Genomic DNA, 27537 nt, shown 5'->3' with positions numbered 1-27537 from the left:
AAGAATTCTGATAAGTTTCAGCATAAAGCAGAAAACTGTTTTATGTTTTATGTTTGTTGTTTCTATACATTTGCTTCTGAAGATGGAACAATTACTTACGTGAAAACTGGGGTATGAAAGAGTATGTCCATGTCTGTACATTTCTGTGTAGGTGTTTATATCGCTGTGTGTTTGAAAAGTTCTAAATCACTAATCAATTCCAAAGAGTGATGGAAGAGATAATTTTTGAAAACAATCCTAAGAATAATTTGTATTAAAGACATTTCTTTCTCCCTCATAGCTACATCATCCCTCTCAAGGCTTCCGCTTTGGAACTGTCCGGGAAAGCAGTGCTGAAGATTATGTGAGGCAAAGCTTCCCAGAGATGCATGAGTATATGAGAAGGTACAATGTACCAGCCACCCCTGATGGAGTGGAGTATCTGAAGTGAGTGTCAACCTCTTGGGTCCAGAAAGTTCTCACCGAGAGAGAAGTCTTAGCTACTGTATTTGTTGGTTTTTTAAAATGACAGCTAAGTATACCCACTGTGTGTTCAGTAATACCTCACACTGTGTGAGAGCGAGAAGGCAGTATGGAATAGTGTGCATTTAATTATGTGACCTAGATTACTAGTTACCTGCATCATCCCCAGTTGGCAGTAGCTTTGCTCAAAGTGCCCGTGGGGGCATTAGTGTAGCAGATGGTGGGGGAAGTAAATGTTGGCTTGACATCACTTGAGAAAACAATGGTGCTGAAATGATCAAACACTCAGGGAATGTGGCCAAAGGATAAAGTGTCCCAAAGCAGCCCTTTCCTTCACAGTGAATCTCTAAGCCCATGGACTGTCTCCTCTTGCCACAAGGAAATGGAATTTATCTTAGAGATTTCCTGTAGACGGGAAATAAGATAAAAGGCAATGATTCCCATGCCTGCATCCTTCTCATCAGAATTTATGAGAAGCAATCAAGAGCAATCACATTGCCATGGCAGATTATCAGAGCCTGTAATTCAGCAAAGCTGAATGCAAAGGAGGGTGGTGTAGTTATGGATCTGCTCATCTAGTCCGCCTGGGAGAAGGATAAGCACCACACCACAGTGTGAGGGTGAGCAGTCCTCTCCCTTGTGCCTGATAGTCCCAGGACAAGGACACATGTCCAAGCCCCCAATCCCTAAACTCATGCAGCCCCAGGACTCTGGTTTTATCTATGGCCAACCACAGTAATCTTCCCAATGGACAGAAGGACTTGCCACCTCAAATTCTCTTTTAGGGGAGAAGGGAAACAAATAAATAATTGTATGAGACGTAAGAGCTAATATGTTTCTGAAGAGCTCTGGTGACAGGACCCTAATACTCCTTATGGGCTTTTATAGAGTCTAGAGAGGAAGGCTTGTGCTCTCAGATTTGCAAAGTTATGTAGGATGAAATGCTACTTTTGCACTATGAAATGGCACTTTTGGTTTTGCAAGAACATTAAAATGTTAGAGTCCTTCTCTAACAGAGTTGAGTGCTCCTTTGCCTTCCAGCTCCTCTTCTGTATTCTCTTCTTCAGTCAAATTCACGGCTGAGAGAGAGAAGAAGATGTCAGGGGGATGGCAATGGCTCCCCGCTAGATAGTAATCGCTGACAAAGCGGGCCTTTCTGGCAGTGTGAAAAGAGCGAGATGCACCACTACCGTGGTAGTCCCTGGTTCCACTCCACTCAGGGTATTCATTTATTCTGGAGGCTTCACCTGAGAAGGGTCCAATACTCCGGGTTGTCACCACTCTAGCCTGGAGAGATGGAGTCGTTAAAAAAGCAGGCACCAGTGAAGAAACTGAGATCTGAAGGAAGCAACTTGTCCACGGTAATATAGCCAGCAAGTGGCAGAGTCAGGACCAGAACCAGGTCTCTAGAATCCATTTGCTGTTGCAGGACAGTCTAGGAACCACAACAGAAAAGTAGGTCTTTGATGTTCAAAGAATAGTCTATGTTCCAGCAGCATCCACGTTCCCGTTAGCACTTGGGAGTTTGTGAGAAATGCAGACTGCCAGGCCCCATCCCGGAGACTGCATATTAACAAGCTCTCCAGGTGATTCGCTGATGGAGGTGACATTGGAATATGGGCAAAACTTACCATTCGTGCCCTCTTGACTTCTTGTCTTTGGGCTTCTCTCTCCATGTTTGGTCCCAGTCACTGCCTATGCTCTTAGCCACCACTCCAAGAAACCACAGTCCTCATATTATCCCCCTGATATCCCAGAGCCCTAACCTGCCGAACACACCTCCAGAGTCACTTATGAGCATATGTATTAGGGTGGCATATGTATTATTTTGTGGCATATGTATGATTAAATGAATTCTCAAAAAGGCAGAGCATGATTCCATAGTGGGAGAAACACCTGGGGAACCTGCCAACTGGAAGGATGATTCAGCTAGTCTAGAAGCTGCTTATACCTGGATCACACCCATCCACTTCCTCACCAGTGATTCAGGGCCCCATGGGAGTCTGTGAGCTAATTGCTTCTTGCCTTCCTATGCAAGAGAGACCTGTCATAACTAACTTCACTTTGCAGTCCAAAATCAGGAGTAATTATTTAAGGATACCACTGAAACTGGACCTCAGTAATTATTGCTTAGAAAAACTGAACCCCGATTTTTTCTATTGCCATTGCTACTTCAGATATTTGCAGAGTACTGGTAAATGGTGACTAGTTGTTGTGTAGCTCCCAAGGTACATTTTGTTACTGTGGCAGTAAAACTTTTATTGGAGAAACATCTTTCAGCTTGATTTTTATTTTATTGCCAAGATTCCATTAAGCTTCCTCATCATCAGCTCCTAGGAGACAGTTCACATCCTCAACCCTTTCTGAAGCTTCCCACAGCTGTGGAGCTGGGAGATGTTTTTATTTTGGTTAAAGTTAAACAGAGATCTCATTATGACTTCCATCCAATACCCCTGGAAAAGGGAATGCATTTTGAATAGGCTGGAAGAGTAGAAGTCACTGGCATCAAGAAAAGGGAAGTTGGCCTATTTACTCTGTGTCAATGTATGGCAGACAAAGCCATCCATGTAAATATGTACTTCCTTCGAACTGATGATGAGGTGTCTAAGTGTGTCTTTCTTTTTTAGATTTCTGATGGTCCCTAGCCTTGTTCTATTCTGAGTTTAAGGCCACTCCACTCTATGAATTCCAATAGACTCCTTTTTGGCTCTGAGACAGGAATGACTGAGTCTAGATGGAATAGAGAAGAGTTGTTCTCTTTGCCAAGATGTTTGGACAGTCCTGAGGTCAGAAAGCCTTTCTTAAATGGCTGTATATCCTACACCTTTCCAAAAAGGATTTGAGGTGGCTGAAAACAATAGTCATTGCATACAGCTTAAACGGTTCCTTTTAAAACGCCCCTTCCTTGCCTCCTTTGTAATTGGGAACTCTGCCGGTGCTGAGACATACCTTCCTCTGGACCGTTTCTGTGCCTACATTTAAAAAATGGGAAGAACACATGAAGGATGCACAAGGCATCTGTTGGCATCTTGAGCCCAGTCCACATCTGATTCACTGATAACAAGCCAGGGACACCTACCTTAAATGATTCCTGCCTGAATTGCCTCCTAGGATGGGAGTGAAACATGAATCTCTGGAGATATATTAGTAGAGCAGATCACTAAGATCTATTACCTATGCTTCCCCCTCCAGGTAATGAATGCTAGCCCATGGACTTTAAAGAGACCTCTCAACTCCCTTTTCCCCAGGACTGCTAGGTCTCATATTTGTATTTCCTTATTATGTATTCCTAAATATGAAATGATACCTGATTGCTGAAGAATATGATAGTGATCATGACAGAAAGAAATAAAAATTTCCACATATTGATTAACGAGATCACATGACTCCCACACTTACTAGCTATGTAACCTGGATCCAGTTACTTTGACTCTTGAAGCCTCAATTTCCTCATCTGCTAAAATGGGATAATACCAATACCACCCACCTCACAGCCATTATGAGTGATACAGTGTGTGGAGAACAAGCAATACTGTGCCTCGCACAAACGAGTCACTCAGTTAATGTAAGAGAAATGAACCTTCCCATTCAATTCAGTCACTCTGGGTTTATTGTTGGATTTAGAAGTAATAAAAGGAATTGGTAGATAAACTCATTGGAAAGATGTCATGCTGTCTTAGAAGAGTGTCTGTTTCCCCTGGTCTATTCTCCATGGGTCAGTGAGATGTCAACAAGGCTGAGTCAGCAGCTACCTAGCTTGGGCTGCCCTTTCTTTCCAGGTTTCTGTCCCCTAAACAAAAGCCAGCTGTCAACCTCCTGTCTATTAATGAATCATTTTTCTCTTTTCTTCTCTTGGTCTTAAATATAGGAATGATCCAGAGAAACTAGACGCCTTCATCATGGACAAAGCCCTTCTGGATTATGAAGTGTCAATAGATGCTGACTGCAAACTTCTAACCGTGGGGAAGCCATTTGCTATAGAAGGTATGAGCTAGTCACTCTTGATTCACTTTAACTCAGGATATGCTCAGTTTGCCAACCAAGCAAGTCATAAATGCCAGAGTCAGAGCAAAAAGCTATTCATCTTCCCTTGTTTTCATCTTCAACTCATAAGCTTAGCTATCAAGTTGCTGAAGCTAGGAATTTATTTTTCACCTACTCCATAAAAATTTATTTATCCAATTGTTTGAAAAACAACAACAAACATTGTTGTTACCCAGATGATGTTGCCTCAGATATCTGAGAATAGTGCATAGTATAACAAATGGGGAGTCCAATTTTGATTTAATCTGTATTTTCTAATTCCTGTGATTAATCTGATGCAAAAACTAGAATGATCGCATTCTACAACTGGAAGGACCGCAATGTTGATCTAAGCCAATCTACTCCATTTATCCACAAGAAAGCCCAGGGACATTACATCATTTTTTCATAATCACAATTAAATGATAATACTGGAATTAGAATCCAAATCTCATGGTTCCTAAATAAATGTTTTTTCCACTAGGTGGGAAAACAATAGAAAAAGAAATCTCCTTCTGTATCTTAGTAACCTTTAAGAGTCCTAAACAAAACCTTGTTTGGGATTTCAGGTTTGCCTTTCTCCCCCACTGACAGCAAATTTTTGCTCCCAACTTGATCAACCAATCAATCAAACTTCAGGGCCAAAGAAGGATTGCTTTGTCAGTTGCTCCTTTCATTCTGGACAACAGTTGATATATGGAGCTGATAGTCTGAACCAGCAAATTTCACATCTCCCAATTCCCAGCTTCCCTTCTCTGACAGTACATGCTGGCTCTCATGATAGCCGTGCTCACTTGTCAGAAAACACTTTGACTTGAAACAATCCCATGAGGGTGCCCAAGTCCTATTTCCAGAAAACTCTGCTTTTCCGTATGTTAACTAGCATATCAAAACTATTCTGATTTCAGTTTCCCAGCCACAGTTGGTCTCTGCCTCCCCTAAACATATCAGCAAATTTTTTACTTCAGTCTTTGTTTTTATGATGAATGAGAATGTAAGAGCTGATGTTGTTTCTTTGAGCCTCTCCTAAGAGAAATCAATCTTCTCTCCAGGCAAAGTGACCTCCACCTGAACCAGGGATAGAACTCAGGGAAGAGAGAGATTTAGTGGTAGTTGTCTTCTATTAAAACTACAATCTGAGATAGAAAAGTCTAAAAAAAAAAAAAAGAAGAAGAAGAAGACAAAGAAGGCAAGAAAACCAAAAGGACATTTATCATATAACCCCATTTTGATGTAACAATGGAAAAATTCCCATTTTTTTTGTGGCATCTGGGGATCTGGAAAGGATGTTACATTTTTTTTCTGTCCTAGATGTACTGGGTAATTGAGGTCCCTTCTGCCTTTAGCAGCTACTAACAATGAATCATTTGTAGCGGGCATAAGAACGAGGGACTCCATTCTCCACCTTTGTCTTCAGGGGGCAACCCTATCTTGTCAAAAGACAGTGGTGAGATGGCTTGTTTGCCTCTGCTAGACCCCAGTGCCAGATGCCACACAATTAACTCCCCACTAGTTTCCTGTTTACATTGCCATCTGTGCTCCTGAGACTGAGTGTCTTACAGTTCCCATCATCCCCACACACCACACTGTTTTCAAAGGGGATAAGCACAAAATGGTGCATGAAAGAGCTCTTCGGCAAGAGAACAGAAAGACCACCGATTTGAATAGAAAGCATTCCCCTCATTGTTGGTTTATTCAAAAGAAAAAAAACCACTGCTGGTTTATTCTGGGTGAGGTGCAAATCAGAAAATTTAATTCAGTACCGCCCCTGGCACCAAGTTCACAGCCTGAAAACAGAACTTGGTGAAACACAAAGGGAGGATACTTACAAGTTACAAACAGCAATGTGACAGAGACACCAGCAAAAGTCTCGATCACTGCTTTTTAAAAAAAATGTTAATCTCATAAATTTTTGGGAATATTTCTCTCGATGAAATTTTTGAAAATATCATATGCTTTGACAACATTTATGTTTCTTGAACTTATAAAAATGTGGACTTATTGATTAATCAGACTTTAGAGGCATAAAAATGTCATGAAAGCAATTTACGAACAATTCTTACCCTTTTAGCTTACAGGAATGTTTTATAGATGTATCTGTATCCCTGTGTAATAACAGTTATGTAATAGATGGTGTATTACCTATTATGTAACTCATGAGGTTAAATTTGAAATAAGTATCCAGTTCACAGACTGATGCATGATGCAGTTCATCAAGGGACCCTGATAACTGCATATACTTTCCCAGGTGCTTCCCTGGCTTCAGGAACTTAGGAGGGAAGGGCGAGTCCATTGATTGCTTCAGGTTGAATGTACATTCACTTTATATAGTATTGATATCACACCAGCTCCTTGTGACAACTGCTCACCCATCCCAACTCCACCATTCTGCATTTATTTAGGCTTAAAAGGTAAAGGTGGGGCCAGTGTGAGCCAGTGGCTCCACTTTGAGTTTGAAACCTTTTCCTGAGGACTCAGCACAGCAAACCGAAACTCTTCAGAATTCAGAAGCCTGGGGCGCCTGGGTGGCTCAGTTGGTTAAGCGACTGCCTTCGGCTCAGGTCATGATCCTGGAGTCCCAGGATCGAGTCCCACATCAGGCTCCCTGCTCAGCAGGGGGTCTGCTTCTCCCTCTGACCCTCCTCCCTCTCATGCTCTCTGTCTCTCATTGTCTCTCTCGCAAATAAATAAAGTCTTAAAAAAAAAAAAAAATTAAAAAAAAAAAAAAAAGAATTCAGAAGCCTGTGGAAAGTCTTTTGTCATGTTAAATACCTTCCACCAGGGACACAAAGACGTATAGTGTGCTCTGGAAAAAAAGAAACTGTTGGGACGCCTGGGTGGCTCAGATGGTTAAGCGTCTGCCTTCGGCTCAGGTCATGATCCCAGAGTCCTGGGATCGAGTTCCGCATCGGGCTCCCTGCTAGGCGGGGAGCCTGCTTCTCCCTCTGCCGCTGCCTCTCTCTATCTCTCTCTGACTCTCATGAATAAATAAAACAAACAAACAAACAAAAAAATTTAAAAAAAAAAAGTGTTAAGATAAATGAATACGTGTCCCAAATTTATGCATTGGAGTTAGCTGACAATAAAGGTCAAACGGGAAGAAAGAGTAATGGAACAGCACGGTAATGATTTGTGACCTTTCTGCCAAAGATCTTTGCATGTTTTTTGAGTTTGTTCTTTTACTTGCTTCCCACTAATTATTTAATACAGTGCTTGGAGCACTGGCTCTGGAGTCCAAGCACTTGGGTGAGAATAGAGTTGCTGTTACTCACTATGCCCCATGGGACAAGTCATTTTATCTGTTCTTCAGGCCCCTCATCTGCATAATGGGTCTATGACTACCAATCTAGAGTGGAGTTGTGAAGGTTAAGTGAAATAATGTATGTGAAGCATGGACAAGCACGGAGTACCCAGTAAATTATTGTTATTATTCAGTATATTGAATTAATAGACTGAGACTGATTCCCCAGAAAATTATCCTAGGATAGATAGCCCTCACATATCTCAGCTTCTCCCACACACTTCTCTTCCACTCTCGTGTGGTGGGGGTAAGGGAAACCCATTTTTAAAGTCTACTCTACAGTTGGGGCTATTACAATATGTTCTCAACCATTGCCCCAGAGTAGCTAAATGTGGTATTCCAAGGACAAACAGCAAAAATGAATTAATCTTTCTTTCCTGAAGCCTTTTTAACCCTATCTAAGATCTCATTTTCAAAATATCTATTACCCAACTACATTTCAGGAAGATTCTTTTAGTCTATGAATTTCTAACTAGCCAAAATATATTTCCCCCACTCTTAGCTGAGTAAAGCTGATTTATCCATGGGGAAAAGATCAGGATTCTGTTCTGAAAATTGTTCTCTTGGGCTATTAAGCTGTATCCAATTTCCAGGGTGCCTGATGCCTTCATCTTTAGGGTTGAAGGATTCCATTTTGCTTCATCCATCAACCACAAAATAGTCAACCTCGTCTTTATTGCAAAGCCACGTTTCTAATGATAATGAAAACAACTCAGGCTGCTAGGTTGAGTCAGCAATTTAAAAATAAGAATTCTTTGACCAATGAACACCATCAAATTTGAAAAGCAACCAATAAAGAGAAGAACAGAAATGAAACCTTCAAAGTTTTACTATTTTATGTTTCTGAATAAAATGGATTTTTATGTCTTTTAACAAATACCTCATCTAATCACCACATAACTTTTTTTCCTATGAGAAATTTCTCCCCTGGTTCTATATGCAGAGTTTGTTTTAATTAGCTCATAATAACTATTATTGATGCTAATAATCATTTAAATGTCAATACTTAATATATGTATTAAATTAGAGAATTTAAAAGGACAGTAATCTATTTTTAGCAGTCAATTGCAAATTAACCTTGACGTGGTGGAGTAGAGTGATTTAATATTTATTATTTCCTATGTAGCAGTTTTTTATAAATGTCCCTGCAACTTCAACATAGCTTTTTCCCTAAGGCATTTTTAATACTTTTGTTGTAGTGCCAAAAATTCTATTCTTAGAATTATATAGATTTATCATAAGTATTAATTCCAGCTTTTTAAACTTTGCATCACATATTTCTGTCTCATCTACCCCAAATGCCACTATCAAGAATCAATCTAAGATGCCTCCTCTCATCCTCCCATCGGGTAGCAAGTTCTCATTCCTCTGAACTCCATAAAGTTGTATCCATCCTCCTCATTGCATCTGGTTTTCATATTTGACCTTTATTGAATTTATGCATCATCTGTCTTGTTTTCCAGAAAAGTACTGTAACTTTCTCCCATGTTGTCTAGTTATTTATGTCTGCCTCATCGCCCCCATAGCTTCATAAGGATAGAATTGGTGTCTGAGTTAACTTGGAAACCTCTAGAGCCCTCGGCGGGGTATCTGGCACAGAATAAGCATTCAACACATGTTTGTGGAATTAATGAATGGATGAATAGGTGTGCAATAAGTGCGTATCAAGTGAAAACATTTCTGCCATTATTACACTAAGCTGGGCTGGAATTGTTGGCTTTGAGACGATTTTTAGAAGAAACAGTATAGTCAGGGGGTGTCCTTGCTAGTTAATTTCTCTTCTATGTAACATCATGTACCAGGTAGGGCAGCACTTACAGTTTATTTCCACAACTTACTGAAAAGTTTATAAACAAAATCTGCCCATGAATAATATATATTTTGTCTGCTGAAAACCAACTGTCAGTTTAGATGATTGTGGTTTTTTTACTGAATTGCCTGGTTTGGGGAGATTACATCAACATGATTTCAGTGATAGAGCCTGTGTTGGAGGGGAGGAAATAGGCCAAGTATTCCCTTGTCTTGGTCACATGCTACTCTGGACACAGTGGAAAGAGAATTGGTTTTAGACTCAAACAGACGTACTTTCAAATGCTAGCTTTGCCACCTACGAGCTCGTGACCTTGGGCAGTTTATTATTCACTCTTTAAGTCCTAAAGTAATACATATCACGCTTAAGTTCTTATAGGGATTAGACACGTGTGGAATATTATCTGGTACACAGTAGGACTCAATATATTCTAGTTCTTGTTATTAAATTTCCAGAGTGATTTAACTCAACTACATACCACAGTCTAGTCTACAATCTTAGTCTAGTGCATGATCTACAAAATGGTATAAGGTACATACAAAGTTTACTATAGTGCATAGTATTTGGTAATCTCTCAATACATATCAGAAATTGTTGTTGAAAATTATTGCCTCAGGGGGGAAATACAGTAATATTCAGCAAACCTGGTCTAGTTATCCTGAAGATCAACCCACTTCCATCAGATAGTTCCAAGTCCTCCTACTATATGTTATATATGCCCCAGTTCTCTCTCATGGCATTTATCTCACTTGTAATGAAATAATCATTACATAGTGCAATAATAGCTATCTCCCTAATAGCGTATACACTCAATGATGGCAGGGCCTGTATCTGTCTTGTTCACTGCTAAATCCTGATCGCTTAACACAGTGCCTAGTCACTCAGTAAATATTTGTTGAATGAGTGAGTGATGAATGCATGAGTCAGTAAGTCATTGAATATTATTATACACATGACTAGTGTTGTGCTGACATGTAAATAAGTACTGAAAGAATGAACTTGCAGCTGAGTTGTCAATAGCATTCATTATAATAAAAGTTTCTAAAGAAAACTGCTTACTTCCTTATGGTTAGTTACCCATTATAAAAAATGTTATTTAATGATAACATCAGCAGAAGAACAGGCTGCCTATGTAAAGTCTTTTATTGTTGGTCTTGCTTTTCAAGCCAAAACTACTAGGCACAAAGTAGGCACTCAAAATAGCTCTTTGAATGGAAAATTCTAATCATGCTCTTGACATTGTCATCACTTCCCTGACTTGCCATTCCCTGACTTGTCTCTCCCTCTCTCTCTCTGTCAAATAAATAACTAAAATCTTTAAAAAAATAGCAAATTATTTTCCACAATGGTCATCACTTCCCTGATTTGCCATTGTTAGGGAACAAACAGAATTATCAGGGGGAAAAAAAACCATACAGCTCTTTAAAACTCAAAGATGTTTTCTGTGTTATTTATTTCTTCTCTTTTATTGGTTATAAACACATCTCAAGCCTCATTTTTTAAAAAAAGGATTTGTGTATATGCAATAAAAAAACGGAACAAAAACTAATGTCCTTGGAAATAAATTGTAAGATAGAATAATTATAGCAAGTATTTGTTTTTATGAAGTATCTTTGAATTCTTGACAGCCTTTTAGTCTTTATCAGTGAAAAAAGAACGAGCTATACTCTTAATTTATCTTCCTCAATCACCCTGAGGGCAAAATGTCTTTTTTTGACTATGCTGTCCAATAGCTAAAGACAAAATGTAGTTAATTAGCTCTTTCACATGGCTCATCAAAGAGCTTAACAGTGAATTAACAGTTTGGGAAGGAAGTAAAGCCACATAGTGCGAGGATACATAGTCCAAGCTGATTAATTAAACTCTGACAACACATTACATCCACCTTTGTGCTCCTCCGTCATCCTTTCCCCTGCCTCTCTTGCCTTAAATAACCACTGTCCTGGATATTTGGCTTATTAGTTCCTTGCTTTTCTTCTAACTGTACTTCTGCCACATACATATGAATTCCTAAAAATATACTATTTTGTTTTGAATATGTTTACATTTACACAATGGATTCATGCTGTAATCTTCTGGGACCGATCTTTTTTACTCAGTATTGCTTGGAGTCATCCATATTATCCTATGTAGTTCTAATTCATATGTTTCACACTATATACTATTCCAATTATGTAATATTCCACAATTTATTTACCCATTCTCTTGTCAAAGAACATTTGGGTTGTTCCCAAATTTTTACTATTATGAACAGTGCCTCTAAGAACATTCTGGTACATATCTCCTGGTGTGGTTGTAGGGGAGCTCTTTAGAAATGTACTTAAAATTATTGGTCTTAGAGCATATGAATGTTCAACTATACAAAATAATAGCAAACTATTTTGGAGCACCTGGGTGGCTCAGATGGTTCAGTGCCTGCCTTCAGGTCAGATCATGATCCCAGATTCCTGGGATCGAGCCCTGCGTCGGGCTCCTTGCTCAGCGGACAGCCTGCTTCTCCCTCTCCCTGCTGTTCCCCCTGCTTGTGCTCTCTCTCTCCCTCTCTCTCTCTGTCAAATAAATAACTAAAATCTTTAAAAAAAATAGCAAATTATTTTCCACAATGGTTATATTAATTTGTATTCGCAGAAGCAACATATAAGTGATCTTATGGACCTACATCTTCTCCAACGCTTGGTCTTACCAGACTCTTTTGGGGAGGGGCGGGGGGGAACAAGTTTTTGTGGATGTTTTAATTCTCATGCTATACTGTATGTTCACATGGTCTCATTATTAAAAAACTGACAAAAGTATTGCTGGAATTTCATCTTCATTTCTTCATGTTGGATGAAATTCCAGCAATAAGAAATGAACAAAAGATTGGAGCTGAAGAGCTTAAGTGCTTGCTTTTTGCCCATTGACCAGAAAAATAGAACTATCTGCATTATCTATGCAGCATGGGATTTTTGTTATTTTTACCTAAAGACGTCTCTTTTTGGTAATGACAAACGTGTTTAAAAAAAAAAATGCCTGGTTTTTCTCAATACACCTTTAAAGGTTTTTAAATTGTTTCATATCTGGTCAAGTTGAGATTTTTAAGAACCTCATTTTTAATTTGTAATAAAAGTTTACAACCTGATCTTTTTCAGAAAAGTCAACCAACAGCAAGCACCCGTTAATAAAGGTCTTAAATAATAATAATTTTAAAAAACTGACAAAAGTAAAAGAGGGTGATGCATGACCAATGACTAGAGAATGTCATAAACCAGAGGTTATATTTAATCCAATTTTGTGTGTTGAAGTTTCAGAGGAGGGACTCTAGGAGAGGTGCATAGGGAATCCTAGTCCTGGTAAAGTCTTCAAAGGTATCATCTCAAAATTATCTTGGAATGCAGTGTGCCACTGGAACACAGTGCACAGCCCATTTCTCTCCTTTCCAGATTCATCTCTTCTGCTCAGAGAGGCAGCAGATGCATAGTCATCATACCTTGGACCTCTCTGAGTCCTTTGAAGGAAAGATGCTGAAAGCTTACCCTACCCTTGGTACCAGAGCTGATGACAATATCACACAAGTGTGGTGACGCCCCTTAGGCTCCTCTCAGACGAAAAGCTGATCTGAGATTATATTTTCTTCTAGGGTATGGTATTGGTCTCCCACCCAACTCTCCACTGACCTCCAATATATCCGAGCTCATCAGTCAGTACAAGTCACATGGGTTTATGGATGTGTTGCATGACAAGTGGTACAAGGTGGTTCCCTGTGGGAAGAGAAGCTTTGCTGTCACTGAGGTAAGGAAAAAGTACGGATCATGTTGATGCTTTGTATGGCTTTACCTTGAAGACTATGAAGAAATCCGGTTACATGTGTCCTGTGGTCAATAATCCAGGCTATTACATCTACTAGAACTCACCATGATATTTGCATTACTCCTAACTTCACTTGAAGAGTGCCTGTTCCGGTCGGAATTTTCAATAAGACAAGTTCGTCTTCGATTAAAACGTGATGTTATTTTGATGAATGAATGTCTGAATTTCCACTCTTTTTCTGTATGTTGTATCCACAAGCGCAGAAGAAACGCTGTTCGAAATACAGCAATAGTATCTGAGATTGTCATTAATAGTGTTTGGTTTAACTGTTAATTGCTGGACAGGATGTGGACTTCAGAATATCTTTCAAGATCTAATCAAAGCTAATTTCCCAGTGGTCCAACCATGAATCCTTTGTGGGTTTAGAAAAATAGACACACCTTATGGGTAATTCTTAGATTACTGGATCATAGATTTTTTAAACTGAAAACAACCAATACCATTCTTTTACAGATGAGAAGCTAATACCTAGAGAGCCTAAGTGATTTGCCCAAGGCACACAAATAGTCAGAATCTACATCCTTCTATTGCAGTGCTCTGCCTTTACAATGTAATTAGAAAGAAACCATCAAAGTAGATAATTGAGATAGGAGACTAAAAGATATAACAAGAACCATAGGTTCAGGTATTTAAGAGAGAAGCCAAATAAACTAGTACAGGTCAGCCAGACATTAAAACAAACAAACAACAACAACAAAAAAAAACACACTACAGCCAACAACAATAATGACTTCAGATATCCTCTATTTTGGCAAATTTGTATTTCTACACAGACGCTTCTGAGCTCCGGAACCATATGCCTATCTTCCCGTTTGACATCCCCACTTGAATATCCTACAGGCATCTCACATTTAACTTGTCAAAAACTGAACCTTTGATCTTCTCTCCTAAAACTGCTTTTCCTCCTGTGCTTCACATCTTAGGTAATGATGCCTCCGTCCATTCAGTTACTCATTCCAGAAACTGCCAAGGATCCTTCATGCCTCCCACATCTCACGTTCTGCATCCATCAACAAGCCATACTTTTCCCTTCTATAAAATATGTCTCAAGTGTGCCCGTTTATCGCCATCTTCACTGTCATCGCTCTGGTTCAAGCCCTCATCCCTCATCTGGACCACTGCAAAAGTCTCCTAACTGCTCTCTGTTTTCATGCCTGCCTTTCTCCAATTTGTTTTCCACGCGGCAGATCACTCTTTTGCTTAGAAGTCTGCATTGGGCTGCCATGTGAATTAGGGAACAATCTGAAATGCAGAACATGGCCTACAGTGCCCTGTGGGACTTGAGCCTGCCTGCATCTTCAGTCTCATCTCATGCCACGTTCCTCCTGACTCACTACAGCCCCAGCACCATGATCATTTAATTTATTTTTTAAAAGATGTATGTATTTATTTATTTATTTGAGAGAGAGAAAGAGAGAGTGCACGCAAGTGGAGGGAGGGGCAGGGGAAGAGGCTCTCAAGCCGACTCCACACTGAGCCCAGAGCCTGACGCGCGGCTTGATCTCATGACCCGGAGATCATGACTGGAGCCAAAACCAAGAGTCGGGTGCTCAACCAACTGAGCCACCCAGGAGTCCCCACAGTGGTCATTTTAGATAGAGACATGCCAGCGGCTTCCGTCTTGACATCTTGGCACATGCTGTTACATCCTTCTTCCCAAATACTCTTACCCCTGCCATTTACCAGCAAATGCCTCTCATTATAAACTCCCAGCTGAAATCTCACTTCTCCAGAGCCTGCCCATAATCCCTGTTCCAATCTGAATCATATCTTCCTTTTTAACCTCATATTATATCTCATTGAGAAGATAGTCATAGAGCAAAGATTTAAAGGAAGCAAAGAGGAAAATGGGGAATTAGGGAACTAGCCTGTTCTGTTTCTTACCATGTGGCAAAAGCTGTATTGGGGAAATAACTCGTTGGTTCCTTCTACAGCCCTGTTAGGCAGACATTTTTATCTGTATTTGGAGAGGTTTGCATGGCTTTTTCTAAAAGAAGTAAAATTAGTCTTATACTGGTCAGCTGAATTAAGTCAGCCAAGAAAGCAAACAAACCAGTTGCTTCAGTTGTACAAAGCAACAATCACTTGGTGTTTTCTACCGTTCGCTGTGACCATGGCTAACTCATGCCAAAATCTCCAAGTGATTCAAAGTCGACAGCAAGACGTTAGACATGACAAAAGGAGCTTCGCAGACATGTCCCCAGAGCCAGCCATATGGAATGATTTGCACCTCCTTGATCACACGCACACCTCTAGGCTGTTGTCATTTCAGAGGACCATCAGACGGGTATCAGCTGGAGGGACCATCTGACTCCACTGGACAAGCCTTTGAGGGTGCAGGGTTCTGCAGACTCAGAGAACCTAACTCCACTGGGCACATAGAGGGGAATGTCCTTTTGGAGACTAACATAAATCTATTTATTCGAGTATGAAAAGAGCTACTACAAAGCATGATAAATTTGAAGCCATACATTTCTGAACTTGTATCCTGAATCTACCAATTAACCACTGAATGACTTAACTGCTATTAGGTCTGAGTTTCCTCATCCATGAATGAATGTGATAAAACCTGTCTTGCTATTTTGTTCTGAGAAGAGGAGATCATTTTTGGAAAGACCTAGTAAGAAAACTGACACAGTAAGTAGTAAATAATGGAAGTGTTCATAGCTCCTCTCCCTCCATCAGGAGAATTGCCTGAGGTTCATAGATATCTTCAGCTATCTTCCTGCAGCTCTTTTTAGAAGTGAGGAAACCTTCCCCCAAGGACCCTCAGTGGATTTCCTCATGTGTCATTGGCCAAAATGGTGTCATCTGCCCTGCATAATCCAGTCAATGTGAGGGGAATGAGATCATCATGATGGATTAGACCAGTCATGACTCATCCCCTTGGACTGAAGATGGGCCAGCTTCCCTTGAAATGCATGATCACATAGAGAAGACCTAAACAAAAGCAGGATTCCCTTAGGAAGAAGGAGATGGGAGAATGGATGCTGAATAAGCAATCACCCACCTCTTCTACACCCACTCAATCGATGGAAAAAGTTGCTTCCTCTCATCCCACCCACTTCCATTCATCTATACAATCAGGTATTTGGATTTTTATCATCTGCAAGAGCCCTCCCAGCTTTGATCCAGTGATGATGGTTTCCCTTTATATTATCCTGAGAGAAGAGTATTGATATTCTTTACAGTATAGCATCATGGTTGAAAACAGGGGCTTTGGAGACAGTTCTGGATTTGAACCCTTTAAGCTCTGTGTTATGTTACTTGGCCATTCTGAGCCTCATCTTCTGCAAATTGGGGGACTTTATAGGATTGGGGTAAAAATTAAGTCAGATAATGCTTGTAAAATATTGAGCTTATGCCCAAATATGCTAACCACAAGGTCACTTACGTTAAGGATTTTGAAGTTTCACCATAAATGTTCCAGGACTGTGTGAACTTATCAGTAATCTCAAACAAAACCAAATTAAGTGTAGACAAATAAGAAGACAGATTTTGAATAACAAATAATCAGCAGAAGCCAAACTCAGGGGAGGGGGATTTGGGGAAATCTGGATGTAGTGAGCCAGGAGGAGTTGGATAAGAGACTGACATCAGGATCAAGTTATGGTTGTTAAGACAGCCCTGGGCCCACAGATCAGCTGAATTTGGAAGGGGAGAGAGGTAGGAGTGAAGAGAGTGGAAGAGATGTATATTCTTAATTAGAACCTCAGAGACCGAAATGAAAGAAGATTCTGTGTGTGTGGTGGTAAGAGAGCCACCCTGAGCCTCAGGGAACGTTCTGAACACACATGGAGCTATTCGTTCTGAAGAACGGTGCTCTGCACTATGGCAGCTCCTGGTTTATGCAATAACTACTCTATGATGAGACGCAGGTATGTCCTGGAGGGCACCTCTCCCAACAGGGGCTCTTGAGGAAGATGTTCCTCTGTTTATTTCTGACCTGACCTCCCATTTCCCAGATCAAGTCCCAGCCTATATATGTTGCCACAGAGTAGTTGAACACCCTTGCCCTCCGAAAAAATATCCTAGTTTGGCTAATGAGTAATCTGGTCACCTAGTAACACGACATGAAAGATGCTTTTTCTTCCTATTTCTGGTAATTGGACATTAGTACTTTGTCCCCTGTGAGAACCTTGATTTATTCACCTCCCATCTCTTGGCAACCCCAGAGCTGTCTAGCTGCAGTCTCTCTGGAAGATAAACTCATGTTTTTGAATTCCAGGGCTTTATCCGGTCCCCAGAGTTGCCTAGAAAATTGCAGGTCCAGTTCTGCCGACCAGACTTCAGCAATTCTCAGAGGAATTTTAAATCGACCTCAGATGTTTCTCCATGGTCCTCCTAGCACAACTCTGCCTGTGCCCACGGCAGACTCATTGGCACTCAGTTCCACTGGGGAAAACATATGGCAGACTTTAAGTTCCTCCATTTTCTTTTGATTCAGGGGGAAAAAAAAAATGTCATTTTTTGGTAAAGTCACGGAGTGAATTTAGAGTTCCAGAGCAACCGTTTTGTGAAATCTGTTATTTGCAAACCAGGAAAAGGAAGGTGGCAGATTACAGCTTAGCAAACTCCCAAGATTCTTCAAGAAATTAAGATCTATGATGATACCTTTTTTTTGAAAGTCTCTTTTAAATAATGGATCGAGTAAATAATTGGTTGAAACTTTCAACCAACTGCAAATAGCAAAGAAGGAGAGGAAATAGTGGTCTTGGCAGAGAATGGATAGCACACTCAAAGAGTCCGAGGAATTTCCAAGAAACCATTTGCAAAGGTATGGTTTAAGGAAACCAACAGAAAGAGTACATTCTCCCAGGGCAAGTAAAGTGGAAGAGCAATTACCACATCAGGCTCAAAGGAAAAAAGGGAGAGAGCCATTCCTAGAACCCGGGGGGAGGGGATAGCAGAGGGCTTTCTAACAGGAGCTGTAGTCTGACGAGGAACAAAGCCAACCTGCAGTGACCTGGCTGGGAGATGGCCAGAGAATAAATACCTGACCTCAGCTCCTCTAACCTCTTCATCTCCTACCATGGCCTTAGGTCAAGGGAGCCTGTCAGTGTGGTCCACAGAGGACCTCCCCAGGGCACAAAGCTGGATGGAGAAAGGTGGAGAGTGGGTCTGGAAGGGCAAAAGAATGTCCAGCACAAACCCTCACAGCGGATGAAGATGGGGGATGGGACTGCTAGAGGAATGTGCCCGCAGCCTGACCATCTGAGAATGTGTAGCTTCTGCACCCAAACACAGGTCCAGCCTGCAGGGAGATAGACAGCTCATGCCTTGCCTTGGTCAGAAAGAGAAGAGAAGTACAACCACCGGGACAACACTGATCTTGGAAGCCAGGCCACCCTGGCTCTACCATGACTATGAGGAGGCGCTTTATGTCCTTGGAAAGGTTACGTAACCTCTCTCAACTTCAGCTGAATCCGTATTTTGCTGGATTGTTACAGGGTTTTCTGCCTCTGAATCCAAGGGTCTCCTTGTTGAGTGCTGAGGTAAACAAATACATACTAAGCAGGAAGTTGAGCATTGCCATGAAAGGAGTTCCATCTCTAGAATTCAGAGGCCTTGATTACATGGTGTAAGAAAAAGGAGAAGTAAAGTTTGGAACAGTATAAAAGTAAATCATTGTACTTTTCAGTGTTTCTTAATATCAAGGAAAGTGCACGATAGGAAACTCTGCACCATTCCATCTCTGAGCTCATCCTCAACTTGACCTTCATTCCATCCTTGAAATTACTCCATCCATGGCCTCCCCAGTCCTGAACTTCATCTAATAAGGGACGGGACCACTGGGAAGGAATGAAGTGAGAGGTCTGCTAAGCTCATTATTAGTTTGTTTTTTAAAGCTGAAGTTAAATGGTTTGTTTTCAAGAGCACTGTAGAGGTGCAAATGTAAAAATAACCCATTTCAAAATTATCTACATCACAAAGTCATGAACACAAACTACTTAACCTCTCTAAGTTTCCTCTGCTCAATGGAGAGAACAATATTTGATGCTCCTGGCTTGGTGTAAGAAACAGAGATAATGTACATAAAAGTGCCTGACATCTACAAACGTAGGTGTTGAGTGAATGGTAGTTGTCATATTTGTCTTGACTCTGACATGAACCAACTGAGTGACCTTCAGCACATCCCTAAAGTTCTCTAAAGCTTGTTTCCTCACCTTAAGATTGAGCTGTGTAGCATGTTTGGCTTAGAGAATGCTGTAGTTCCCAGGCTGATATGACAGGTTTGGAGGGATCCTGACCTAAAAGATACAGATCCTGGGACACAGAGAAGGACAGACTGGCTGGCCTCCAGTCTGGGCTCTCCATCTCTGACCACTGCCCCAGAACACCAAAATGTGCATCCCATATGAAACTTCTTAATATTTGTTCACTGAGAAAATGGAGTTTTCTCCAGGTAAATCCATTCTTCCCTCCATTAATTTTTTGTTGGGAGGAGGAGAGGGTTAGTCAACTCTACATTGAAAGCCAAATAGATCACACAAGTCACATCAAGAAACTTCAATGCTGGTCAGTTTTCTTTCCAGTTTGTCTTTAAAAACGCAAAGGAAATGGCATGGGGGTGGGAGAGGGGTGAGTTTTAATGCAGTCTTTTCTGCTCTTGACAACTAGGTCACATCTCAACAGCCTCCTGCCCCTCTCATCCCTACCCCTTCCTTTTTCAATTTAAAATGTCACTGCTATTCAACCTGATGAAAGTTATGGTGAGACAAGGAGAGTTAATGACTGTAGATTGCTTTAAATTAAAATCCCGTGTATCGGGAGCCACCTTGACAGCTGAGTGCTTCCCTTGGCATAGCCTGAGTAATTAAGTTTCATATTTAAGCCAAGCATAAGGTCAGATGGATCCTATCCAGGTAATGCTTTGTGCTGAAGAAGCACAAAGCCGTACGTATGTCCTTTTATGACGTGGAGTGGAATTGCGCATGGAGAAAGGGAGGCCAATCTCCAAAAGGCCTCACCTTCTTATACTCTGCTACCAAAATGAATTCATTCATTCATTCCTCCATCCATGCATCCATCCATACAGATATGTATTGAACGCCTGTGTGCCGGCCCTGCATCAGGGGCAGCTGATGCAGAGATGAGTACAGAACTCACAGGCAGGGAGACAGACCTGTGAACAAACCCCCGACGCCACACCGTCACAGGAGCAGCAGGAGAAGATACAAGGTAGAGCAGTGACGCAGGCAAGCCTGTGAATCACTCATAGAAGAGCAAGAATGAATCCGAGAAGGCTTCCTGGAGGAGGTAACCCCTGTCGGGGGAAGAACCCTCCAGTCAGAGCATGAGCAAGACACTGAGGCATGGAATTATAAACAGTGCAGTTCGGCCCCACCCTTTAGAGACACTGCACCCAGTGATGCTGGATGGACAGGACTTTATGACCTCCTCAGGGATGCTGATATAGTACGTAGATGACCACCTTTCCTTGTGTTCTGCCTTACAGCTCCCCTGCGACCCCCACAAGAGCAGACACATCTTATTAAATCTCCATATGGAAGGCAGTCTGAAATAATTGAAAAAATTTCAGCTCCGAATTAGACATACTGAGGTTTCACACCCCGCTCCATCCCTGTGTGTCCATGCAAGCCATGCAACTTCTAAAACTTCAGATCCTTACCCCCAAACTGGGGATAATAATAGAATATACCTATAAGTAGTGAAATATATTTAATGAGCTATTTTTGGAAGAATGCTTAGCTTAATAAATGTTCCCTCCTCTTCCCCTGAGTATAGAATTATGTGTACAGAAGAAAAAATATTTGGTAAATAACAAGCGCATGCAGGAAATTACAGTTGGTGCACCCGCCCTTTTGGACCCATCTCCAAGAAAGCAGGAGCATCTTACAGTTAACAAGCATCTTACAATTCTAATGTAAAGATTCTTTTATGTGTTATTTACATATGTTATAAAACTGAAGACTGTTTTACTGGAGGACTTGAGAAATACATGATTCTGGAATTTTCTACCTTGCAAAGTGCTGAATTAACCAGATTATCGTATCATGTGGTTCCTTTCTTCCAACTCAGCTTCTAGGTTTGAGTGGGGAAACACTTGTGCAGACCATTACGATACACTTAAATCAGATTTTTAGAGAAACAACAGTAACTATTTTCTTTAAATGTGATCAGTGGTATTTCCAAGTCAGGTGACTGGGTGGGCAGGCTGGAGCCCTACAATTCTCCCCTGTTGCTTTCCTCTCATGCCACATCATCACAAAGGTGGGACTGTTACTCTGTTGCTCTCTGCTTACAATAGATGACAGAAGTTGAAATTTTGCTACAAGGAAAACTAATTCCAGCCAGTGCCCTCTTCACCCTTGTTAATGACCAAGTAAACAGACCTCATGGAATAAGGGTCTCTTCCTTTGTATACCAGAGATGCTTGGGCATAAAATATACCCAAGACCGAATACTGTTAATAGTTTTTGCTTTTTCCCTTGGTTACATTCAATGGACTCGTGAATATTTATGAATATGGTTATTTACTATGCAACTAAAAGGCGTGAACAGTGTTCAAACTGATTAGGACTATTGTGAGAGATGGTCTTCCTTCCACTTTTTGAGATTTCCATACACTGAAATCTATAGGGGAATCACATGAAACGGGACTCCTCCCTAATTATTCCCGGTGCTAATAAGTAGTTGCTTCCAGGCTCTCAAGATTCTGGCTTGAAAAAAAACAGAAAGCTTGGAAATGTGTGAAGATTGCCATCTAGTGGCTGTGATGTGAAGTGTCACAAACTATCAGAAAAGCCATCTCTTTTGTTCCTCACAAACATCGTTAACCAAGTCTAAGAAGGTGAGAAATTGCCCTCATATTCCCTCTGTCACGTCCAAGGTCTCTGAAGACACTCTCTCCCGATGGAGCTGTCGGAGTTGGTGGAATTTCAGGACATGTTAGATGAGAAGGCAGCATCATGGGGGAGCCCAGGGATCCGTAAAGGGTGCCCCTCTCATCACACATCATAGGTGGCTTCCTGCAACATCTGAGCACAGGGCTGGTTAGCCCGAGAAGTCAGTGCAGTGCCATGTGGAGCCTCACCTCTGCCCCCTCCCTCTATCCTTGTCCAGTAAGACGTCAGGTCTGGTTGGTATGGGTTGAATTATGTCCCCCAAAAAGACATGTTGAGGTTCTAATGAACTAACCCCTGGTACCTCAGAAGGAGGCCCGGTTTGGAAACAGGATCATTGCAGACAGGATTAGTTAAATTGAGGCGTGGTCACACTATAGAAGGATGGGTCCCTGATCCAACATGCCCAGCGTCCTTATAAGAGGACAGTCACTCTGGGGAGGCAGACACAGGGAGAACACCATGACCATGAGGCAGAGATTCGATTTATGCAGCTGCAAACCAAGGGATGCCAAAGACTGCCAGCAAACCATCATATGCTCGGAATCTGCAAAGAAGGAGTCCTCTACAGGTTTCAGAGGGAATATGGCCCTGCTGACATCTGGAGTTCAGACTTCTCTAGTCTCCAGAACTGGGAGACAGTCAACTTCTGTTTAAGCCCCCAGTTTGTGGTTCTTTGTTATGACAGCCAAGCAGATGGGTACCCCTGGCCTTTCACCTCCAGCACCTCTTTCAGCCTGCCGCACTCTCCGAGCATGTGTGGTCGTCCTCGGTGGCTGGCTGCTCGTCTCTCCCCTGTTCAGTTCACCCTTCACAATGCCAGAGTCATCTTTCTAGAATAGAATCCTGATTCACTCACTCTTGTGCACTTTCAGTCACCTTTCTGTGTCCTATAGAAACCAAATGTCTTGGCCAAATAGTCAAACTCCCATTGATCTGGTTCCTTCCATTTCACTTTGGTATTTTACTCGGGTACTTCAGCCACATTGCACCAGGTGCTGCCATCCCCACCTGCTCCCTTTCCCACTTCTGTGGTTACGGTACCTGTCCCCCTTGTCTTTGTCAGGATCAAACAGTAGTACTTCTTGCAAAGAAAAGTCTTTCTCCATTTGTCCCCAGCAAGAATTCTAGGAATTCCTAACCACATCTCAGTTCTCTGAATTCTTAGAGCTCTTAGCCTTTACCTTTCTGATGACATCCTGCCTTTTCCATCGTGTGTTATAATTAATTACAACTTCCTGATGCCTCAAGTCACTCAGCAGTCAGTAAGCTTTCTGAGTAGGGACCATCCCTGAATGCCGTCAGTGCTCTACATGTTGAAGAAACACGATTGGATAAGTGATGCCCTGTAAGGAATGACTGAATAAACGTTGCACTTTCTTCAGTGTCTTGGGGACGGTCAGACATTTCTTCACTTCATCTAATACCATGCTCTCCTGCAACCTCCCTGTTCTGGCCACAGTGGCGTTTTTCAAGTTCGCCTACTTGATATGCTCCTCCTGCCCCAGTGCCTTTGCACATGTCGTTCCTTCTTCCCAGAACACTCATCCCTGCCCAGAACAACTGGTCAATTTCTTCTTCTCCTTAATATTTCAGCTCAGTCATCACTTCCCCAATTAAGGTTTAGTTCCTCTTTCTGACTGGATCAAATTCCCATTGTGTGAACTCCCCTGGCACCACAAATCCCTATTGTGTTACCTCTTACCTGCAACACTCACCGCAGGTGCCCCTTTAACATTTCTGGACATGATAATTTGGTTAATGTCCATCTTCCCTGCAAAACTGTAAGCTCTATGAGGACAGAGACAGCTGGAAGAGTATCTGCTTTAGATCACCACAGTATGCCTCTCGTATTGTAGATGTTCAATAAATATTTGTGGAGAAAACAAATGAATAGTTGAGTGTATCTGCATGTATGTATATGTAAACAGTCTATTAAAATTTTCCAGGCAAGCCTAAAGTAGGCAATAATTATAACATCTATCATTTGGTACCTACTACGTGCTAGGCACGGGGCCTAATTCTTTAATGTGTGCTATCTCATTTAATCCTGAAAACGATGCTATGAGTTAGCAGTTGTCCCTGTTTTCCAGATGAGCATGATTCAAATAAATAATTCTGCCCAAGATCAGAGTTGTTAAATAGCAAAACGATGATTGAATACCCGTGCTCATATTAAACACCATGCCAGAATTACAAAAGAATATCAAACATATTATTCTTGATCCTTTTGAATACACATGATAAACATAAAAGACTGACCAAATTGCACTACATCCTTCCAGTCATACTCTTTATTAAATTGTGGATTTCTCAATAGCAAAACTATATATTTCTCAAGGGGCTGTATCTTGTTTACCACAGAAGACCCATCAGCTGACACAGAGCCTGGCACACAGTAGGTGTTCGATATATATTTGAACTTGAAACAAAGTTTGTCACATCCAAGAAAAACAAAACGCATATAGCCAGAGCCAAACATCTGCTTTGGAGAAAGCAAATAAAGGAGTAAGAAAGGGACAAGAAAGAAGATAGGGTACAAAAGGTATTGAGAACCTACTGTACACCGGAATGCTATTTTAGATGGCTTTTTTATTATTTGAGATGTTCTCTCACTTAAACCTAAAATAACACTATGACGCCATTATATTATTCCTGCTTTGCAGATGAGAAATCTGATGCTCGGTTTTAAACTCAGGGCTATGTGGTCCCACAGTCTGTAGGATGGCTAACCCCAACACAAATTGATGTTAATATGATGATTGACAACATCACAGATAGGTGAGGGTTTCCAGGTCAAGGTCAACAACCCACCGCCTGGGAATCTCCCAGAATGACTGTGTGATACTGCTCAGAAACCCATTCTCCTGACTAACTTGAAAGATGAGGCCTTACATGAGCCACAGGACTCATCACTTCCATTTTTGTTGGTTTTATTTTCCATTGGCAGTTATTTTTGCACATGACCATCTCATAGTTCTTTCCCTGAAAACTCTTGAGGAAAAAAATAATGACTTGCTGAAATGGAAGTGCCATCCGGCTCCTGATTTCTTCCGGAACAGTCAACCCTTTTAATTTACTTACTGCAGTGAATGTCCGAAGGTCCAGATCCCTCCACAGTGATAAACAGAAAGAGTAACAGTGAAAATGACTAGGAATAACAGCCAGAGAAAATTGAATCAATGGCATTGAGCCCCATAATAATGCTGAACTACGAAGTTTATGAAATGTGGAGCAATGGGGAACTCAATTTCACATTGACTAAAACTTAAGATCCAGCATGACATTGCATCCTCTGCAGGGCAGGAGTAAAGCAATTCTTGGTTGCACCCTGAATTGTTTTAGTGAAATGGTACCATCTTCCTGATAGTGTCTGTTCGACCATGAGTTAACTCTTGTGACAATACTTCTCTTATGTAACATTTCTTTTTTTTTTTTTAAGATTTTATTTATTCATTTTAGACACAGAGATACAGAGAGAGAGAGAGCATGAGCAGCGGGAGAAGCAGAGGGAGAGGGAGAAGCAGGCTCCCTCCCGAGCCAGGAGCCCAATGTGGGGCTCGATCCCAGGACCCTAGGATCATGACCTGAGCTGAAGGCAGACGTTTAACCATCTGAGCCACCCAGGCGCCCCTCTTATGTAACTTTTCTATATGCATTCCTGCATCTCGCTCTCAGAATAACCACATGCAGTGGAGAAGGCAGTTATAATTACTATCACCATTTTACAGATGAGGACACTGAGGCTGGGGCAGGAATGGCTCCTCTAAGGGCTCACAGCTAATCTGAGCAGAGCAGGGACTGGAACCTGGGCCACTGAATTCTTTTTTTTTTTTTTAAGATTTTATTAATTTATTTGACAGAGATAGAGATAGCGAGAGCAGGAACACAAGCAGGGGGAGTGGGAGAGGGAGAAGCAGGTTTCCCGCTGAGCAGGGAGCCCGACATGGGGCTCGATCCCAGGACCCTGGGATCATGACCTGAGCCGAAGGCAGACACTTAACAACTGAGCCACCCAGGCGCCCCTGGTCTGCTGAATTCTTATGCTCTCTCCACTACCCTTCACTACCTCCTAATAAAACACAGAGGAATAGAGGAATACACTTACTAAAGTTTCCACACTAATATCTCCTTTCCAAATGACGACCATCAGGGGTACGTCAGTGAGGACTCCAGAAGTGTGCTTGATGGGTCAGTGAGGTCCTCGAGCCTGCGATTGAAGGTCTGCAGTCAGTCCTCAAGGAATGTGCTGAACTGGGGGAGCCAAAGCTAATGCTGAGGGAAGTGCTTAGAGCAATGAGTGACGCGCTGCACGTGGTACCAAGGAATGCTCATTAAATGACACACATACATGTAAGGACCCTGGCTGCCAACTGTTCATTCTTTAAGACTTCATCTCCACCAGCAGGGGCAATAGTACTGAAATTAGTAAGAATAATAATGATGATAATGATTTATCATATTGGCTAATACCAGCTTTAATCCTCATACAGCTGTACAAAATGTATGATTAGCCCCATTTCACAGATGGGAAAACATGTTAAGCAAGTTGTTTAAAGCCTTACTGCTACTAAGCGGGCAGTTCAGAGCTGATGCTGGGTTGTTCTGTTTAAATTTTTTCCATCCTGTCATGCTTCTTTCAGATCTAGTTCATTCAATCAGTTGGGATAATAATTCAGTCGTTAAATATTGTAGCCTACAAAACTTCCCTTTCCCCTTAAACTGTCTAGCTCTTGGGTGAGGTATCCCATAGTTCTGTGGTGCCAGTTTCAGCATAGTTGCCTTTAGAGTGATACTTTGGCTGAACTTAAAACACGAAGAAGGTGCTAACATTTTTTAAGTGAATGTTTGTCCCCTTCAGTTTGATTTAGTGGCCTGGGGTTCCCCCTAGTCCCTGTGAACTGCATTGCTCTTGAGTCAAATTTACTTCTTATGCATTTGGAGTAATTGATGTGCTCCTAAAGGAAGAAGGAATATGGGGTGGGGGGCGCATGAGATTCATGTTTAACAAAAAGAACAAATCCAATTTAAGCAAAGAGGAAAGAGTGAGACAGCAGAAGGACCACTGTTGCTCTCAAAACATGCAAAAGGCTGGGCGCCTGGGTGGCTCAGATAGTTAAGCGTCTGCCTTCGGCTCAGGTCATGATCCCAGGGTCCTGGGATCGAGTCCCGCATCGGGCTCTCTGCTCCTTGGGGGCCTGCTTCTCCCTCTGCCTCTCTCTCTCTCT

At 41.6% G+C, this 27537-nt stretch overlaps 1 protein-coding gene across 1 annotated transcript; it reads left to right on the top strand.

Moving 5' to 3' along the window:
- The first annotated feature begins 242 nt into the window (after positions 1-242).
- On the top strand, positions 243-14132 carry LOC145717083 (glutamate receptor ionotropic, NMDA 3A-like). The gene is made up of 3 exons (XM_081803293.1): positions 243-426; positions 4331-4446; positions 13213-14132. Exons 1-3 carry the CDS (start codon positions 365-367, stop codon positions 13389-13391), a joined length of 357 nt encoding a protein of 118 aa, XP_081659419.1. The 5' UTR covers positions 243-364; the 3' UTR covers positions 13392-14132.
- The last annotated feature ends 13405 nt before the right edge of the window (positions 14133-27537 follow it).

The sequence above is a fragment of the Leptonychotes weddellii genome, chromosome 14, assembly GCF_054177405.1.
Source record: "Leptonychotes weddellii isolate Sample4059 chromosome 14, ASM5417740v2, whole genome shotgun sequence".
Lineage (NCBI taxonomy): Eukaryota > Metazoa > Chordata > Mammalia > Carnivora > Phocidae > Leptonychotes > Leptonychotes weddellii.
The sequence above is the reverse complement of the archived record's forward strand: the minus strand, read 5'-3'. Positions and strand labels throughout refer to the sequence as shown.